The 19,965-nt window shown below is 50.3% G+C and overlaps 1 protein-coding gene and 1 long non-coding RNA gene across 3 annotated transcripts in view; one reads left to right on the forward strand and one right to left on the reverse strand.

Moving 5' to 3' along the window:
* Positions 1 to 4,366, reverse strand: part of LOC144127866 (uncharacterized) — an 82,319-nt gene extending 77,953 nt beyond the window's left edge. The window contains exon 1 of the long non-coding RNA XR_013313593.1: positions 3,735 to 4,366. This is a non-coding gene — a long non-coding RNA (uncharacterized LOC144127866). The remainder of the gene's footprint in view (positions 1 to 3,734) is intronic.
* Positions 4,367 to 5,285: 919 nt separating this feature from the next.
* LOC144127865 (uncharacterized) lies at positions 5,286 to 19,637 on the forward strand. Of its 2 annotated transcripts, XM_077660836.1 has the most exons (11): positions 5,298 to 7,916; positions 7,984 to 8,040; positions 8,099 to 8,182; positions 9,135 to 9,193; positions 9,431 to 9,490; positions 10,055 to 10,114; positions 10,354 to 10,413; positions 10,674 to 10,727; positions 12,082 to 12,141; positions 17,876 to 17,921; positions 18,535 to 19,637. In XM_077660836.1, the coding sequence occupies exons 1-9, from the start codon at positions 7,599 to 7,601 to the stop codon at positions 12,137 to 12,139; spliced, it is 810 nt and encodes a 269-aa protein (XP_077516962.1). In that variant the 5' UTR covers positions 5,298 to 7,598; the 3' UTR covers positions 12,140 to 12,141; positions 17,876 to 17,921; positions 18,535 to 19,637. The 2 variants fall into 2 exon arrangements, with proteins under 2 accessions (XP_077516963.1, XP_077516962.1); XM_077660837.1 differs by lacking the exon at positions 17,876 to 17,921 and having other exon boundaries at positions 5,286 to 7,916; positions 18,535 to 18,597.
* The last annotated feature ends 328 nt before the right edge of the window (positions 19,638 to 19,965 follow it).

Genomic DNA, 19,965 nt, shown 5'->3' on the forward strand with positions numbered 1-19,965 from the left:
TACATGCCCCGCCCAAGCCCACTTCTTCCTCTTGATTTCGACTAGGATGTTATTAACCCGCGCTTGTTCCCTCATCAACTCTCCTCTCTCTGTCTCTCCCAACGTTACACCTATAATTTTTCTTTTCATATATGGCTGCATTCTCCTTCAGTTAAGTTGAGCCCATTTCGTTAGCCTCCACGTTTTTGCCCTATATGTGAGTACCGGTAAGGTACAGCTGTAATATTCTTTTGTTTAGAGCGATAATGGTAAGCAGCTTTTCATAATTTGGGTTGCCTACCAAATGCGTCTACATTACTGTTATTGTTCTAATTATTTTACTTTCATGGTGCCTATTTGCGGTCAATACCTGCCCTAAATAGTTGTATCCCTCGCCACGTCCAGAGCCTCGCTACCTATCGTACACTACTGTTACGTTACGAAGGATTTACTGCGCGTTTAATGGGGCTTCTTTCTGCGCCAGAACATAACTGTGCATTAAGCAGCATGTTCCACAAAACGGAAGCCAGACTCTGTGGAGACGCCGCCCGCATCCTGCGCCGGGCATTCTTGAACGTACCTTTCAGCATATGTATCTTTTACGTTACACGAACATTTTCGCAAACTCGAAGAAGAAAAGGCGGAAGCGCACAGGCCTCTAAATATCGATACATGTGCCAACACAACCGCTCCTTTGAACAAGTCGTCACTCTAGACGGCGGCGGCCACTGTTCCTGCCCAGCGGCAAGTGCAGCTGGCGCATAATATCTTTCTAGCCGCTTATTTCTGCAGCGTCGCCTTACCTGTTCTTTTTCGAATTAGAAGGATTAACTTTTAAGCACAAGTGTTGATGAAATTAAATTAGCTGTAACTCTCCTTTCTTTGTGCTACTTCAGACCGCACATTTCTTGAGTAACATGCGCGTTCCCCGCCTTGCAGAAACTGACAGCGGAAGGCGAAACCACCGCAGACACATACAGAAAAGCACCTACATCACCACTGAATGGAATTTTCTTACAAGAGGTGTCGCAATGTTGTTATGAAACGTATCGCAGTCGATAATCAAAAATTCCTAATCAATAAACTCAAGAACAGTTGGTTACCAACCGTGAAATGCGTACGAATATATCGTTACATAAGTGCAAAATGAAAATCTGCGTGAAAAATGTCGTCAAAACGACCACGGAAGTACGAAAACTTTAGCGCTCGCAACTCAAGGTCAGACCGAAGAGGAGAACACACGTACGAGCTAACCTTCAACTAGTTTTTTTTTTTAAAGCGAAATTTATTGTCCCCGGGGCATCAATGATGGGTTAAGGTGTGATGAATGATGTAGTAGATATTAAATTAATGAAAAAAGGTTAGCTGATTTGATGAAGTCCAGTAGAGAATGATGGTACGGTTCCTACGTCCAGGCAATGTATGAAGCAGGGTTGCTTGGTGAATGACCCGTTGCCATCAGGTGGCGGATCCCTGTAGGCTTGAGAGCTGAGCAGTCCCGCAGTAAGTGATGAATGACGGCCTCAATATCCTCGTGTTTACATATCTTACACCCTGGCCGAGGAAACAAATCTCGGTTCAACTAGTTTTTATTCAATGAAAAATGTTAACAGATACCGTGCCCAATACTGTGCGGACTGCAAGTCAGGTGTAGGTAGTTGGATATTCAATTAATTCAGTCATTACAAGGAAAGAAAAACAAGTTACACAGGAGATCGTAGCGTGTAAGCGAGGCAAATAAAGCAAACTAAAAGCTGATAGTGCGAGCACTCCTTCAGTATCGCTACCAAAGAGTGGCTTTTCTTGACGGCACAACCAAACATAAAAAGGTGTGATGGGAAGTTACTTACTGCGCAATGGGTTGGAGGGTGTTATGCACATGCCTTCGCTGTGTTTAAAAACCTCTATGCGCATTATGGGATCCTTATCACCAGAACTTAGCGCACTCACTTGAGAGGGTCCAAAATTCAGCACTGCAAGCATAACCAGCATGAAAGCTGGTCTCGGTCTGCCATCCTTTGCGTAAAAATAATAATATTAATTGGTTTTTTGGGGAAAGGAAATGGCGCAGTATCTGTCTCATATATCGTTGGACACCTGAACCGCGCCGTAAGGGAAGAGATAAAGGAGGGAGTGACAGAAGAAAGGAAGAATGAGGTGCCGTAGTGGAGGGCTCCTGAATAATTTCGACCACCTGGGGATCTTTAACGTGCACTGACATCGCACAGCACACGGGCGCCATACCTTTTTTCCTCCATAAAAAAACAGCCGCCGCGGTCGTGTTCGAACCCGGGAACTCCGGATCAGTAGTCGGAGTTCCCGGGTTCGAACCCTTGCGTCTCGTCGTCGAGCACTTCGTCTTCAACTTTTTCATAAGCTTTTTCACCATTCTTTTCTGCGCGAAGAACGTATTTCACCACCACAGAACGTGTCACCACTGATGGATCACGCCCACAAGGTTGGAATACCATTCTGCAGAACGAAAACCTACTTTCATTCGTTTTTACCCCGGACATCCGACGAGTGGTACCACCTTCCAGAACCACTGGCACTAATTAATGGTCACCGTTTATTTCAAGACTGCAGTAGCTAACATTGTACAACTAGCAACCTTGTGCAATATTATGGTCATACTTCTGTTTCGTTAATTTTGTATCACCACTCAGCTCTATAATGCCGTATGGTCCTGAGGATATTTTAAATAAACAAAAACAAGTTGAAATTTAACGCATGTGCTACCCTCTTCGTTTTGTCCTTGTGTTGCAAGTGCTTAAGTATTTGTTATAAGCAATGAATTCACCATGACAGAGTACATTGACGCTTGCGCGTGGTTCCTACCCCGGTACAATGTGGAGTCGGCATCCCGATCAACTTAAACACAATCGGCACGTAACTCATTCTGCAGCCCCGAATTTCAGCAATGTGCGTGCCATGGTGTTTTTAAGCAGTACGGTCCGCCGTTGGTTGTCTGTTCAAGCACAAAGAATCGCGGCATTTTCCGGTTTTCCTGCGAGAAGTGCGGCGGAAATAAACTGAAAACTTACGCTCAAGCGGCAGCGGAAAACACAGAGTGTGCGGATGTTTCGGCAAAAGCCAGACGTACACACAGGCACAGAAAACCGCTGATTACGGGCGCGCTGCGCGGCGCTTATCCAACTTTTTAGATGGATATTTGCACCGACAGAATCATAGACACCACAAGAGCAACTAAAAACGCCTAAGGTGATTGCAGGATTGCGATGGCACATACTTCAGCGTCTATCTGCATGTCGTACGTACATCTCACGAAGGGCGAACTGCACGCGTAATGAAGCATGGTGCGCCAACAAACTCCACATCGCAGCTGGCCACTTATGCACTGGTTTGATCAGCAACTATCCAGTGAAACTTTACCGAAAACCAAACCCGCCAGAGAGGAGACAGTGTGTGCGCTGAATGTCCCCGCAGACAGATGAGGTTGTTTCGACAATGGCGACGTCGTGCATTTGCCGTGCAAATTTGCGCCATTCTGCACAATACGGTGAGTGGGCATTTAAATGAAGCGCACATTACCTCCGCCATCGACGCTGTAGCTGGATAGCAAACGTAAAACCCTCGTGAGCCAGCGGTAGGGCCTTGCTGAAGAGAACGCCCGGGGCGCCGCGTAGCGCTCCGACGCCGCGAATGTGCTCTGAGACAGGTCGTTCACTCACCGGCCTTGACAAGTGGCGCAAGGACCAAGCGCAGCAAGGAAAGGGGGAGGAATGCGTGCGCACCTGGAATCCTTGGAGCCGGCCGCCGTGCCTTGCTGCTGCTGCTGCTGCTGCTGCTGTTGCTGCTGCTGGTGTCGGTAGAACTTGGACATGAGCTTGTCCCAGGGGCCTCCCAGGCCCCCGGCGCCGGGCATGCCGCGCAGCATCTTGCCGGCGAGGGCGCGAACCACCGTCCTCAGCCAGCGGGCCGAGCGGCCCCGCACAGCCTCGCCCCCTCCACCGGCCGACGCCCGGCGCCCGGACGACGTTGTCGGCAGTGCTCGGGCGTCGCGCGACCGCCGCACGCACACCACGCACAACACACGGCTCGGCTGAGGAGAAGAGGAGGAAGATCCGCGATGCCTTCCTGCGCACAGACGGCACCAATCACTCGTCGAAGCACTCGCTGAACCACGTACGGTGTCGGCAGGCGAAGAAGGCGCTGTCTGCGGTCGTGGACGAGGTCAGCGCACGGTGGAGGGATTCAAGCATAAAGGGGCCCTGCTACCCGAACACAGGTGTCGAAAGGACAGCTGATGGCTTGGCCGACGGGTTCCAGTGGCACGCGCGATCCTGCGGCGTCGTTAAATCCAAATGACGAAGACGGCCAGGTGGCTCGATACCATGCCACTAGGAAAGCCAGTGACGGCGCCTGCCGTCTCTGCAGGCGTCGCGATGATCTTCCGTCACCGCTATCCAGCGAGCACGAAGGGGTCACGTAGAGAGCCAGTATAACACTCGGAAATCAACAGCGCCCGCCGTACGCACTCAAACGCTGACCCCCCGCGGCAGCGAACGCCCGAAATGCACGATTCGCAGCTCCCCAACTGGCTGCTGGCGGCAACGTCCCGGATGACTTGGAAGACGCCCCTGCACGGGACAGGAGCAGGTAACGTCGGGAGAAGAGGCGTTCTCAGCGGCCTTCCCCAGTTGCGGCTGCCTCTTGCTGCGACATCGCACGCTGCCGCCGAACGCGGACGGCGCCGGTCACGGGCAAAATTCGAGCATTCACATCGCTGGCGTCGACAGCGCTCCAACAACATCACCTGGAAGCGCGGTGCCGCCGGTCTCTTCCCACAGCAGCCGTCTGGTGTCGGCGTCATGCATGACGCAAGCAGCGACACCAGTCCTGCTTTCGCTGCCAACACCGCGACAGTCGGCGGCCACAGACGTCTCTTCACGCGCTCCTCACTTTCACATGGCAGGGACGTACCGCTACGCATGCACACGTGAAGTAACGACCGCTGCGCCAGCGACTTTTATCTTTCCTCTCGCACTTCAGTCGCGGCCAACGCGGAGCGGCATGACGCCGGCGCTTCCGCGGACTCGCGCAGCCGCGCGCGGACCGGGCGACGAGCTGAGCGCTCGAAACGCGTGCCGTGCCGACCAGGGCCTGCCAAAAATGGCGCCGTTTCCCGGAGCTAGCAGACGACCCGCGTTGCAGGCGACTGCGCTAGGTGCCGCTGATGTCGCTGCCACCGCTGGCGCTGGGGGCGTCGTAAGCGTCTCCAGCGGCAGCGGTCCCGAGCTGACGCTAGTGCGCCGCGCGGCCAAGGCGAAATTCCGTCACTTTCGACGCGGCCGCTCGCGACGTTCGGTCGCCCTCCGACGCTGGGGTGAGGGGAAAAATAATGCACCACCCCTGCTAGTGCCAGGGAGGGCTGTGCCGCGCGGCAGCGGAGTGCCGCAGAAAAGTCTGATTTCGAGGAAGAGATTGCAAACCTCGAAGAAGAAAAACATCTAAGAGGCGGCGGGTGAATGGCGAGTGGGCTTTTCAGCAGCGCGGCAGTTTGTATGAATCAGCGCACCCGAAAGAAAAGTGCGGACACAAGGCGCGTCAAAGCTGAAGAAAATGGTGCCGGGAAAGGAGCGACGGGAAAAGAGGCCGGCGAAAGTGAATGATGAGTCCCTTTGACGTGAGGGGCTATCGAGAAGAATGCGAGTGCGGAAGGGAACGCGAATAAACGGAGCGAATCCCGACCACCGGATTTCAACGAACGCTCCGCTACCGGCTCTACGCGCACCCAGCCTGGTTTGCGCATATTGGGGCCGGCTCGAGGCGGTGATTTGTGCCGCGCTTGACCACTCTCCGCTGGGCTGCAATAAATGTTTGCGCAGCACAGGCGCGCGCCGCTGCTTCCCATGGCGGAGGAACGCGCGAGCATCTGGCAGCATTAAGATCGCCGGTTAGGAATAAAACGGAGAAGCAATGAATGCGAATCTTGTGGCGGCGATGCCAAAGCGGCCGACGCGAATGAGCCCTCGGGGAGCTACACGTGCGCCGTGGAGGTAGAGCGCGGGCAGTTTCATATCGTTTGTTTCTTTGCCAACGGCTATGGAGCTATATTTATAACCCCTTTGAACAGCCTCTCTCTCCATGGCTCAGGCGGCCATAAGCTCGTTACACATTGCGGGCGAACGCGCTTCGATGTTTTCTTTTGTATGCTGTCCAACTGCAGCTAGAGCTCCAAAGGCTTCACGAAATCATTGCTACCGTTGTAACTTTCCGGTAAGTAAATACAAAAACGTATCCATACAGGGCACTATGCACACCTAAAGCTAACCAGCGCTCACTTGAATAACACATTTTAGCCATAGGTACCTTAGTAGAGGGAACCGTATGTTGTGATAGTTGGGAAGGCAGATTAGAAACGAAATATCAAGAAGAGAACGCTCTTGGCCTAGTTAGTGCATATTCAAACAAGTTGTCGGGGCGCAGTATGAAGTGAGAAACAGAGAATATGAAGGAGGAGTTTATAATGTCTGATCATAAATTTAAACTGAGGGCCTAAACGACAAACATTGGTCATCCTCGTGGACACGAGGCAATATCGAAACAGAAAGAAATACTATCGAGTGGCAATGAAATGGCAGTTTTGATGCTGCACCAACATGGCTACTATCATGCTCCTACCGCGATAGTGCACAATTGTACCACCCGCCACTTCAGCGAATTTTACACCATTGTTTAATAGAAATGTTGAACTGCCCGTCATATGAAAGACATGCAAGTTTTTTATGTACCCATGAAATGGATGGCTATCGACTGCGCCTAAATGGTATTTCACAGAGCCCGTGCGAGGTGTCCGTGGCACTGCTGATGTTGGTTACCTGACAGTTTTGTCGGCCCCGCTAAAACACAGCAATAGGGGCTTTTTGTTTTATGAAATGTAGGTTTTCTTACGTTTATGGTGCTGCAGAGAGAGGCTTGGGTGATTTCGGGGCAATTTTCTTAGCGAGCTTCAAAATCTACGGAAGTTTACTGCAAATAACAATCGCAGCACTCTAATACTAAAACGCACTACAATAACGGAAGCAGAAATCGTTTTCCTGACTTTGTTGTTTTCTTGCTAGGCACTCAAGTGCCGTGCTCCATGACTGCCGCTTGTTGCTGTTCAGTGAGTTCAGTGACACATCCGTTGTTGCTTACCTGCATTTGACATCAAGCGCTCGGAAAGGCACGGACGATAAAGAAGACAAACAAGCGCTTTTAATTACAAAGCTTACTCTAAAGGGTAATGGAAGTATTTGGGAAGATTGGAGAGAGAAAAAAAACGGAAAACCAAAGAAAGGCGGTACTTACACTATATATACAGAAGCACAACTCCAAAAGGTCATGTCACATGGCTAGGCCACTGAAAGCTTATCTCTCTCAGCGAAAGAGCAAATTACGGCGTACACACACAGCCGCTGCCCATCGTCTTTATCTACAACGCCTCTATAAACCTTTTCACGAGGGCGCTCCCGATGGTCTGGTGCCGAGGGTATGTGTCAGTGTTGCCTGTTTGGTCTGGACTGTGAGCTCGCGTTGCGCTAGCGCTGGGGTGTGTTCGGTGCCCTTCGATGCTTCCGTTCATTCGTGTCGCGAACGACTTGCGCTTGTAAATAATGGCATATGCCCATCAAAAGTCTACAGGCCAGCACTGTGCTGTTTATGGGTGCACGAACAACCAACGGAAAAGAACGATTTTAGGGACGATGCTGTGTCCCCAACACAGCACTCGACGAGAGGACCGCCGATGTGACATGTTCACGCTGCATCGGTTTCCTGCATCACCTGATTTGCGAAGGCAGTGGGCAGCTGCTGTCAACCGAAAATATTTTACAATTGCCCCATGGTCGCGCGTTTGCTCGCGACATTTCGTCGGCAGAAAAAAGACTGACCAGAACGCTGTGCCCGCGCTGCACTTGGGCTACCAGAGAAAAGTGAGTTCCCGTTCTGTTTGTGAAAACCGCGCAAGATCATTTTGCTTAGCCTTCTCATTCTCTGTAGGTGGTTTTGGGACGGCGTCGTCTGGTGAGGCACGAACACATCCCCCCTGCTAAGAAGGTACTCAAGCGCGATATTCCATTGGTCGTTGTGCTGACTTTTTCGGATTGTCTTTCAGATGAAGCGCAAGCCCCGCGACGAGAACGCAGGCGCTTCTGATGGTGGGCCATTAGATTTTAGCACTGATGCTTTGGCACAAAAGGTCAGTCTGGGGATTACGTTTCGGTACTTGAAAACATTTGGACGCGAAAAAGTTTGTCAGCTGCAGATTGCGCGGACATTCATTAACGGCGCAAGAGACAGGACGCTGGCAAGTCCTGTTCAGCGGCTTTTGCGTCAGTAGTCTCGAAGAAGTGACGCCCTGTCTCCCGTCGGCATAAGCAGGAACTAGATTTTTGTACAGTGGGAGTACCTGAGAAAATAAATGCATGTCAGCTTTCATAAATGACTGTAGTACTCGGGGAGAAGAGCAGATGAGATAACCTTCTCCCCTTAGCAAATAAATGACAATTACTATATCGCACTCCAAGGGGGGCACACTAAGAAGAAGCATTTCATATTAAAATTTCTAAATATTTTCAGCCACGATGTGACACAAGCAGGTACCCATGCAGGGCACTAACAGATTGAGCACTGGCCGATAACGTGACTCTTGGAGCAAGTTTTGTTCACTAAGACTGTGAGGAAAGAAGTTCCACAATACATTAATGTTTGTGAAAATTGGCTGTTGTTATTGTCACTTATGTGCCAGCAGTAATCTATATTACAGAAGGCTAAAAATATTGATACGCAATTTCGACTTTCCTAGAAGAGCGATAATCTAAACCCTGATCATTAGGTGGGTGTGCATGGGAGCCAGCAGCGTAAGAACACAGGGCAACTAAAAAAAAACAGACATGCAGTGTAGTTCCCTAGAACTATGGTTCACATGTGGAGGAAATTGGGCTTCTTCATTTTGTTCCATAGAATAAAGTGCTCGAGAACACAGCGAGGACTGCACAGTGCTCTGTGGCGTCTGGATTTTTTGTTGTGTCGTATGCTTTTGTGCTGCTTGCGTGGTGCACACACTCGTTTCTGTTGTCTTGCGATGTGTCGAAGTATTCCTGTCGTTCTCGTACGCCGAGCTGATTGACTATGTGGCATTTTTCATGCAGGCAGCACACGAAGGGAACAAGCAGACAACCAAAACATTCAGGACACAAACACTTCCACCGTGAGTTTACTGCAAAGCATTTTTTTTTGGTCCTTCAGTGCTAGAGGACCCACACCGGTGGATACCATATCTGCTAGCTGACAAGAGCATGCTATGGCTTTTTTTGTTCTCAGTAATAATTTTGTCTCTGATGAAAGTGGTGCCTACCATAGTGTGGGGAGCATTTTTAAAACACACCTCACAGTTAATGAAACTGTAGACGTCAGGATGATTGACCACGTGATATGCTTTATTCAGGAGCCACCTGAGACAGCACAAGCAGACAGCCAACACCTTCAAGACTCGGACACCTCTGCCGTGAGTTACCGCAAAGTTTTTTCAATGATACAGGGGGCTGTAACGCTAGTATATGGCATATGTGCTAGCTGCCGAGAGACGAGATCATGCTATGGCTTTTTTGTTCTCATTCGACAGCGCAGTCAGCTATGGAAAAGGAAAATGAAGGCAGAGTGGATCAGGGATAAAATGCGGGTTAATTGCATGCTAGTCGAAATGGGTTTGGCCAGGGCATTTAATGTGAAGGCAACATAACCGATGGTCCTTATTAAGTGCAATCGAATGGATTCCAAGAGAAGGCAAGCGTAGCAGGGGGCGGCAGAAAGTTAAGGGGACGAGGTTAAAAAGTTTGCGGGGATAAGGTGGCTGCAGCTGGCACAGGAACGGGTTAATGGGAGAGATATGAAAATAAGGGAGAGGCCTTTGCCCTGCAGTGGATGAAGTCAGTCTGATGATGATGAACACTACTTTTGTCTCTAATAAAAGTGGTACCTACCATAAAGTGTGGAGCGTTTTGTAAACACAGCTTACAGTTAATGAAACTAGTACACTGAGATGACTGCATATGTGGAATTTTTCATGCAGGAACCACCTGGGGCAGCACAAGCAGATAGCCAACAGTTTCAAGACACAAACACTTCCACCGTGAGTAACCTCAAAGCTTTTTATTGTCTTTTAATGGTACAGGGGACTGTAATACTTGTGCATACCATATCTGGTAGCTGATGACAGACGAGCGCAAGTTTTTATTCTCAGTAATAATAGTTTTGCCTTTCATAAAAGTGACGCCTTCCTCACAGTGTGGAACAATTTGAAAACGCCTTACAATTAATAAAACTGTATAGTATGCAGAGCTGATTGATTGTGTGGCATTTTTAATGCAGGAACCACCCGAAGGAGCACAAGCATATAGCCAACACTTTCAGGACACAGACAATTCCACTGTGAGTAACCACAAATCTTTGTGTTCTCTTGAAATGCTACAGATATGGGTACCATTGGTGGACATTATGTGCGCTAGCTGCTAACGTGAAACGATGAGAGCATGCTATGGCTTTTAAGTTTTTATTCTCAGTAACAGTAGTTTTGCCTCTCGTAAAACTGGCGCCTACCTCACAGTGTGGGATAATTTGAAACACCTTACAATTAATGAAATTAACTGTAGTATGCAGATCTGAGCAACTATGTGACATTTTTCATGCAGGAACCCCTTGAGGAAACACAAGCAGATAGCCAATGCTTTCAGGACACTTTCATTGTGAGTAACCACAAATCTTTGTGTTCTCTTTAAGTGCTACAGATGTCTGTACCATTGGCGGGCATCATGTGTGCTATCTGCCAATGTGCCAAAGACGAGAGCAGGCTAGGGATTTTTATTCTCAGTGACAGTAGTATTGCCTCTGATAAAAGAGATGCTTACCAGAGACTTCAGAGCACTTTTTAAACACATATTACGCTAATAAACGAAGGCTTCTAGCTGAACTTGTTGGCTATGTGGCATTTTCTACATAAGTACTTCCCAAGGGACCAGAAAAAATTTTCAACAGTTTAGAGATGCAGACACTTCTCCAACAGTGCTTGTTGACTCTTCATTGCAGCTACAATATATCTCGTGTGTTCTCCTACCCACTCTACTCTCTTCCTGTCTGTCACATGTAATAGGAAGTTTGAAATAGAAGTATAAACTGAAGAAATTTGGAGAAGACAATGAGGGTGACGGTGAGCACGACTTGTATTAACTCAATAATAAAGAAGATGAAGAAGTATTCGGTGAGGTGGGAAGAGATGATTCGTGGAGAAAAGAAGACGAAGACGATTAGAATGACCCTTCGAACGCCACCTCGACGCCGGTTAGTGGATCCGGATGGGTGGCAACAGTGCTGGAGGCACCCCTGGCCGTAGCAGGTGGTTGCGTCATTCGTTGACTCCCCAGAATGGGCTCAGGAACGGCAGCAAGTCCACGGTGCGACGCCGTAGAACTCGAGATCACCGGAGCAGTAGCCGGCGTTGCTCTCTTCCAGCTGAGGTGGTCCTGAGCCGCCGTAACCTCCGCTTCTCTGTTCTTCCCCACGTGCCACAATATCCCTCGCGCTATTATAACCTTGGCATTGGTACATGTCATCCTAGTCGTCATCCTCCTCTATTCTTTACCAATCATCTCTTCCCGCCTCACTGAACACTTCACCTTCTCTATTCTTGAGTTAATACAGGTCATGCATACGTCATTCTCGTCGTCTTCTCCAAACTTCTTTATTTTATATACTTATATTTCAAACTTCCTATTATATGTGACACTGTCTCTTAATGCTATGCTTTTTTCCATTTCATTGCTCACTGCTCTGTCTTCTTATTAGTACACCTGGTGGACGCCTACAGCAGCTATTAGTGGATATGTGGGCTTTATCCCGAGCGATACCTATCCCTCTGATAGAACCGGTGGGTGCCATAGAGCATCGAATATTCTAGGATCATGCCTTACAAAAGCATAAAGTCCTGGTATGCCCTGTGTATGGTGTGTACCGCAGAGTATGAAACATTCTAAGATCATGCCTTACAAAATCATGAAGCCCTGGTATGCTGAGCTTGTTGACTATTTGGTGTTTTTCGTGCAGGTGCCAACCAAGGCAGCACGAGCAGATGGTCAACAGGTTCAAAACGAATGCACTGTAACGGTGAGTGACCACAAAACATTTCATTGCTTTGCAGTGACTTCAGGGGCCACTACTACCGGTGGACACCTGTAATAGCTTTTAAACAGTTGATATTGCAACGGATAGAAGAAGAGATGAATGAAGACTCTTGGAGGCGCGCGTGCTCTGGAATTCGGTGCTCTGTGCCTGGTGCTCTGTGCGGGCCGCCTTGTGCTCTTGACCTGTGTGCTGTGCCCGGGCGTTCTCGCGTCGTTCCCGCCTGGACCACGTAACATCTTTGGTGGAGGTGCGGATTTTACGCTGCGCACACCACGCAGCTTCGTAGTACTCGTCAGGCCGGGACTACCACCATGGCTCCACCCGGCCGGTCAAGGAGCCCCACTACCCCCACTACCCCTCCTTTCGTCATCATGGCTCCACCTCGCGACCCCGGCACGTTTTCCGGCACAGATGGCTCCGACGTCGAAGACTGGATTAACCTTTACGAGCGTGTCAGCAACTACAACAGGTGGGACCCTACGCTACTGCTCGCGAACGTCATCTTTTACCTCAATGGCACGGCGCGCGTATGGTAGGAGACCCACGAGGAAGAGCTAACAAGTTGGGACACCTTTAAGGAAAAGTTGAAGACGCTATTCGGTAGACCTGATGACCGCCAGCTCGCCGCCAAGAAACAGCTGGCTACTCGAGCACAGTCTTCTACCGAGAGCTACGTGGCCTACATTCAGGACATCTTGGCGCTTTGTCACAAGGTCGACGCCGCAATGAGTGAGACCGATAAAGTGGGCCACGTGCTCAAAGGCATTGCCGACGATGCGTTCCACTTGCTTGTTTGCAAAGACTGTACCTCAATTGACTCCATCATAAACGAGTGCCGTCGATTTGAGCAAGTCAAAGGCCGCCGCATTTCGCCGTCGTTTTCTCGCCTTCCCAACACGGCCGCGACATCTTCCTGTGAGGACCACCGATCACCATCCCGCACGCCCTCGGACGCCCCTGCCGTCACCGATTCAGTCACCCGGATCGTCCGACGTGAACTGGAGGCCCTCGCAACTGTGATATCCCCGCCCTCCGTCCCTGATACAACCCTGCCCGCTGTGTCGCTGATTCAGGCCGTCGTGCGGCAGGAACTCGCTCATCTGAACCTCGCTCCAGCAGTGTGCGCCATCAGAAGCCCGGACACCCCCCAGCCCCCTCCCTGTGCTTTTCGTCGCACCTATTATTCTCTGCCCCGTTCCCGCAATCCCAATGACTGGCGCACGGCGGACGACCGTCCCATTTGCTTCCGGTGCTCTCGCATTGGCCACATCGCCCGTCATTGCCGTAGTCCATGGTCTTCAACGCCCCGCAACGTCTTCCCCTCCTTCTACAGTCCCGCCTCATCCCACAACTTCTCGACCCGTGCCCCGTCCGAACCGTCTGCACCAGCCGTACCCCCTCCACGCCGATTCTCCCGCTCTCCGTCCCCGCAGGGCCGCCGCTCTCGTTCCCCCCAGTCGCCTTCTCGCAGCCGCTCCCAATTGGAAAACTAAGTGATGCAGCTCCCGGAGGTGACGCTGCATTAACGACCCGGACTACAAATCCTCTCTCGACCTCTCGACCTAATCTTCTGAACGTCACTATTGACCGTGTTCCTGTGCGCGCCCTGACTGACACCGGTGCTCATGTATCAGTGATGAGTGCTGCCCTCCGCCGTCGCCTCCGCAAAGTCTTAACGCCTGCAACGTCCCGTGTGTGTGTCGCGGATGGTGGCACGCCTGCTGTGGACGGTATGTGTACCGCGCGCGTTACTATTGCCGGCCAGAGTATACCAGTTCAGTTCACCGTGCTGACCACCTGTGCCCATGACCTTATCCTCGGCTTAGATTTTTTGACTGACCATTCCGCCCTCATTGACTGCTCGGAGGGTGTTCTACACCTCGCCCTTCCAATGCTGGATTCAGACCCACTTGATGTATCACTGCGACTATTCAGTACCGCATATGCTCGCCTGTTATCCCGAACCGCCTCTTTTGTTCCATTGACCCCATCTCACCCAGTTCCCGATGGCGACTATCTCGTTACTCCCAATCTTGACCTCCTCCTGACCCGTAACGTTGCTCTACCTCATACCATTGCCACCGTCCAAGCCAACGCCCACTCTCTGCCTTTCCTAAACTTCGGCCTCACTTCTCAAGTGCTACCGTCCGGCATATGCGTCGCTACGCTATCCCCTCTCGCTCCTTGCCACGTGGCTACGTTGCCCGCTACCCCAGTTCCAGAAACCGCCGCACCGCGCCGGCAGTCTCTTCTGTCGACCGACACCTTCACAACCATGATGGCTACCGACCTCCATCCCGATCAAACTGCCAAGCTTCGTGCCCTTCTCGAATCTTTTTCGGATATTTTTGACGTGAACAACACCGCGCTGGGTCAAACTCTCGCCGTCAGGCACCGCATTGAAACAGGCGATGCCCCTCCCATCCGCCGCCGCCCTTACCGGGTCTCTCACGCCGAGCGTCAAGTAATCAATGCGGAAGTTACTAAAATGCTAGAAAAAAACATTATCGAACCCTCACACAGTCCCTGGGCCTCACCCGTCGTCCTTGTCAGGAAAAAGGATGGCTCATGGCGTTTTTGCATTGATTATCGCCACCTGAATAAGATCACTAAAAAGGACGTGTACCCCCTGCCGCGTATCGATGACGCGCTTGACTGCCTCCATGGTGCCAAATTCTTCTCGTCCATAGATCTGCGCTCCGGCTACTGGCAAATTGCTGTAGATGAACAGGACCGTGAGAAAACCGCTTTTGTGACTCCTGATGGCCTTTATCAATTCAAAGTTATGCCTTTCGGATTATGCAACGCACCAGCCACATTTGAACGCATGATGGATGCTCTTCTGCAAGGCTTTAAGTGGTCCACCTGCCTGTGCTATCTCGATGACGTCATTGTCTTTTCGCCCTCGTTTTCCTCTCACCTCACTGACCTTTCTCAGATCCTTTCCCTCTTTCGTCATGCTGGCCTGCAGCTCAACTCGTCTAAGTGCCGTTTCGCGCGCCGTCAACTCGCCATCTTGGGTCATGTCGTCGACGACACGGGGGTGCACCCTGACCCTGATAAGATCCGAGCCGTTAAAGACTTTCCTCAGCCACGTTCCTGTAACGACGTCCGCAGCTTCTTAGGGCTGTGCTCCTACTTTCGTCGATTTGTTGAAGGCTTCGCCGACATCGCCCGCCCCCTCACCGACCTCCTGAAAAAGGAAGCCACCTTCATCTGGGGACCCGACCAAGCACACGCGTTTTCCACCTTGATATTGAAGCTTACTACCACGCCAGTTCTGGCCCACTTCGATGTGACAGCTCCCACTGAAGTCCGCACAGACGCCAGCGGCTATGGCATCGGCGCTATTCTCTCTCAAAGGCAATCCGAACAGCACCGTGTCATCGCCTACGCCAGCCGCCTCCTCTCCGCCCCGGAGCGCAATTACTCAATTACCGAACGTGAGTGCTTAGCCCTTGTCTGGGCGGTTGGGAAATTCCGCCCATATTTGTACGGCCGCCCTTTTACGGTTGTCACCGACCACCATGCGCTCTGCTGGCTCTCATCACTGAAAGATCCTACTGGTCGCCTAGGTCGCTGGGCTTTACTCCTCCAAGACTACGACTATACCGTGGTATATAAGTCCGGTAGGCTACACACTGATGCTGACTGCCTCTCCCGATATCCCGTTGACTCGTCTGATCATTCTGGCAGTGACACCGCCGCTGACCTCTTCTCGCTCTCTGCTCTTACTCACCTTGGCGATGAGCAGCGACGAGATATCGAGCTCCGCTCTATTATTTCCCGCCTCAGAACCTCTCCATCTGACCCTGCCCTGCGCCGGTTTGTACTTCATCAAGACACACTCTACCGCAGAAGCCTGAACCCGGCCGGCCCAGACCTACTGCTCGTTGTCCCGAAGCATCTGCGCAACGACGTCCTCCACGAGCTCCATGACCTCCCCACTGCTGGACATCTGGGTGTCTCGCGTACTTACGCCCGCGTGCGTCGTCGCTTCTTTTGGCCCCGCCTCTACCAGTCCGTCCGCCGCTATGTTCGTGCCTGCGACCAGTGCCAGCGCCGGAAACGTCCCGCCACGCTCTCCGCGGGTTTGCTCCAGCCTGTTGATGTGCCCCCTGAACCATTCTATCCTGTTGGCTTGGATCTTTTGGGCCCGTTTCCGGAGTCCACCTCTGGAAACAAATGGATTGCCGTTGCGACAGATTATGCTACTCGCTATGCCATCACGCGGGCCCTCCCCACCAGTACTGCTACCGACGTGGCCGATTTTCTCCTCTACGACCTCATCCTCCGTCATGGTGCACCCCGCCAACTTCTCACCGACCGCGGCCGTTGCTTTCTCTCTAAAGTTGTCGACGACATTCTCCGTTCCTGCTCAACAAAACATAAGCTGACCACCGCCTATCATCCCCAAACCAACGGTCTTACAGAGCGCCTCAACCGCACTCTCACGGATATGCTCGCCATGTACGTTTCCCCGGACCATCGGGACTGGGACATTGCCCTTCCATACGTGACCTTCGCTTACAATTCTTCTCGCCATGACACTGCCGGTTACTCCCCGTTCTATCTGTTGTACGGTCGTGAACCCCAATTACCTTTGGACACGCTGCTTCCGACATCTCCTTCCCCGCCTTCTGAATATGCCCACGACGCTATTGCCCGCGCCGACCACGCCCGCCAGCTGGCTCGCTCCCGCCTACAAGCCTCGCAGGCCTCACAGCAGGACTACTACGACCGCCGCCACCGCATGGTAACTTTTCCCCTGGAGCCCTCGTCTTGCTTTGGTCGCCCACACGCCGTGTCGGGCTTTGCGAAAAACTAATGTCCCGCTATGTTGGCCCATACCGTGTGCTCCGCCAGGTCACCGCCGTCACCTACGAGATTGCCCCGGCCTTTCCGGAGACCACCTCCGGTACATCTCAGAGTGACGTTGTCCACGTCTCTCGCCTCAAGCCCTACGTGTCGCAATCCCTTGCCCCGCCCTAATTTCCACCGAGACGGTGTTTTTTTTTTGCGACCGGGGGCCATGCAACGGATAGAAGAAGAGATGAATGAAGACTCTTGGAGGCGCGCGTGCTCTGCGATTCGGTGCTCTGTGCCTGGTGCTCTGTGCGGGCCGCCTTGTGCTCTTGACCTGTGTGCTGTGCCCGGGCGTTCTCGCGTCGTTCCCGCCTGGACCACGTAACAATATAACTGAGATGATGGCATGTTATGGCTTTCTAATTCTCCATGACAGCATTCTTGCTTCTCATACAAGTAGTGTCTGCCATAAAGTGCGAAACATTTTGAAAACACTCCAGTCTCCAGCTAGGGTTTGAATGAATAAATGCGTTCCAAGAAAGACCAAGTAAGGCCATAAAATCACAGACATCATCATTACCAGCCACATAACTATGTCTACTGTAGGGCAATGGCCTTTCCGAAACATTCACCTCCAATTAACCTGTTCTGCACCAGCTGTGGCCGCCTTACCCCTGCAAATTTCCTCTCGTCCTGCCACCCGTCCCAGCTGCTCCCTGCTATGCTTGTCTTCTCCTGGAATTCACGCTCTTACGTGAAAGGACCAGTGGTTGTCTTTGCTTCCTATTACTTACCCTTCCATGCTGATTTTCTTACTCTTCATTGCAGCTACAATATATTTCATGTTTCTTCTCCTACCAAGTATACTCTCTTCCTGTCTGTTAATGCTGTGTTTTTTTCCATTCCATAGCTCACTGCTCTGTCTTCAGTTTCTGCGATTCTGTCTCTCACCTTAGGTGAGTATTGGCGTGATGAAATTATTAAATACTTTCCTCATGAAGGGTATTTGAAGCCTAGTAGAGATTCCTGCATTAACTTTACAGTACAGTAATACAGGTAGTTGCCTGACTTGTTAGGGTAACTAAAGGCATGACATGTTTTGATCACAATCATAAGTCATTATGCAGCAAGCAGACAAGAGGGAGGACTACAAGGCATGCTTCCTGTATTAGTGGAGCCTAGAATGTGTACAGTTATCACTGGTTTAAATAATTCAGTGCTGCAATGGCTAAGTGGATGACGTGCAGCATTTACTAAAAGTATGCAAAGAGTCCACTAGCGTGCACTCTGGTTTCATGGCGGTAGGACATTTTGAGGACTGTTGCATTGCACAGTGAGTAACATTTTTTGGCAGATGTTCCCTGTATTAAGTGGTCATGCTTGGTCTCAGGACATCTGCTTCCGAGCTAAATATAGACCGCAGTCCTAACGTTAATACCCTAAGCACGAAGGGTGCATTAATTGCACAGTATCCTCAGCCTGCAAAAATTTGTTTCGTTCATTCGGACACCTTTGTGTTCCACTCTGCTTTTTTTGTGACCTCTAAACTTGGCTGTATTCCTTCAACAGGTCTCAAGGAGAGACAAGTCAACACAATGGGAAGAAATTGGCCATAATGACCTCACCTATTCTAAATGTGGGCTGCAATACATTTTCGGAAAGCAGCAAGGCTTGTCGTCAAACTTGACAGAAGAGGACTGTCAATTTTATACAGGACTATCTAAGCCAGTCTTTGACAGCTTAGTCAAAGCTGTAACAATTGAAAGCAACAAGACCTTCTAAAAACTCTCAGTCGAGGATCAGCTGCTTCTGAGCCTAATGAGAATGCGTCTTGGTCTGCTTTGCGAACACTTGGCAAGAATATTTGGCATATCCATTTCATATGTGCACAATCTATTCATGTACATCTTGTTTGTGTTGCAGAAGGTTATGAAAAAAGTTGGGGTGTGGCTGCCACGATCACTAATCAGAAACAGCATGCCAGAATCTTTTACTCTGAACGGTTATGAGAAAACAACTTGTGTCATAGACTGCTCGGAGGTCTTCCTTCAGCGGCCAAGGAAGCTGCTTGCTACAACTCAGACGTACAGCAGCTATAAGGCGCATAACACTGTTAAGTTTCTCACTGCCATTGTGCCAAATGGCTATATAATGTTTGTGTCACGTGCATATGGTGGGAGAGCTTCGGACAAATTTATAATGAGTGACTGTGGCGTGGAAGATCTTATAGGCCCAGGTGATGAAGTAATGCCGACCGAGTTCTTGTGCTGAGCACAAATCTTGACATTGAAGGCGTCAAACTCAAAGTGCCTTCTTTCACAAGAGGTAAGCGACAAACCTAATTTTGTGGGCAAATCTTGACTAACCTGCTGTTTCTTTAGAGGAAAGTCTCAGCTCAGTGAGAGTGAAGTAACTCAAACGAGGAGAATTGCGTCTGTACGCATACACGTCGAAAGGGCCATAAATAGAATGAAGACATTTAGAATATTCAAGCAAGTCCTGCCAATACGATCAAAGAAAACCATAAGTGACATTATTTTTGTCTGTGGTGGCCTCTGTAATTTAAAAGGTCCTCTCATTGCCAGGAGTGTCGAAGAAAGGGATGAATGATCGGCCTTTCAAGATTGCAGTTTATGAGAGTATCATTCTGGCAATAAAATTTATTACACTGTTATGTGACTAAATTCTTTACACAAAGTGGGCTGGCACGGTCGCTTTTCCAACTCTAGAAAATTCAACACTGATAGCATCACAGATCACACAGTTTCATGTACTCCTTACACAACTGGAGTTTGCCCTCTGCATGCTGCTTTTCCATTTCTGGCAACAGCTCACAGAAGTAGAACTTCTGTAATCTTGGTACTTCATCATCTACAAAAGCACTTTCAAAAAGTACCGTTAGAAGCGCAGCACTTTTTACAGACCAAATGTAAAAGTAGCACAACTTGTGCCCAGTACAATACATTTGGAATTGCACTTGGCCATACTACCCGTTAGGGC

Source organism: Amblyomma americanum, chromosome 4 (assembly GCF_052857255.1).
Source record: "Amblyomma americanum isolate KBUSLIRL-KWMA chromosome 4, ASM5285725v1, whole genome shotgun sequence".
In the NCBI taxonomy this organism is placed as follows: Eukaryota; Metazoa; Arthropoda; class Arachnida; order Ixodida; family Ixodidae; genus Amblyomma; species Amblyomma americanum.

Coding starts and splice junctions, on each gene's coding strand:
- LOC144127865 (XM_077660837.1), top strand. CDS start 7,599: ATGGCATATGCCCATCAAAAGTCTACAGGCCAGCACTGTGCTGTTTAT. Junction 8,183..9,134: donor CTGATGCTTTGGCACAAAAG/GTCAGTCTGGGG, acceptor TTTTTCATGCAG/GCAGCACACGAAGGGAACAA. Junction 10,115..10,353: donor AAGACACAAACACTTCCACC/GTGAGTAACCTC, acceptor TTTTTAATGCAG/GAACCACCCGAAGGAGCACA.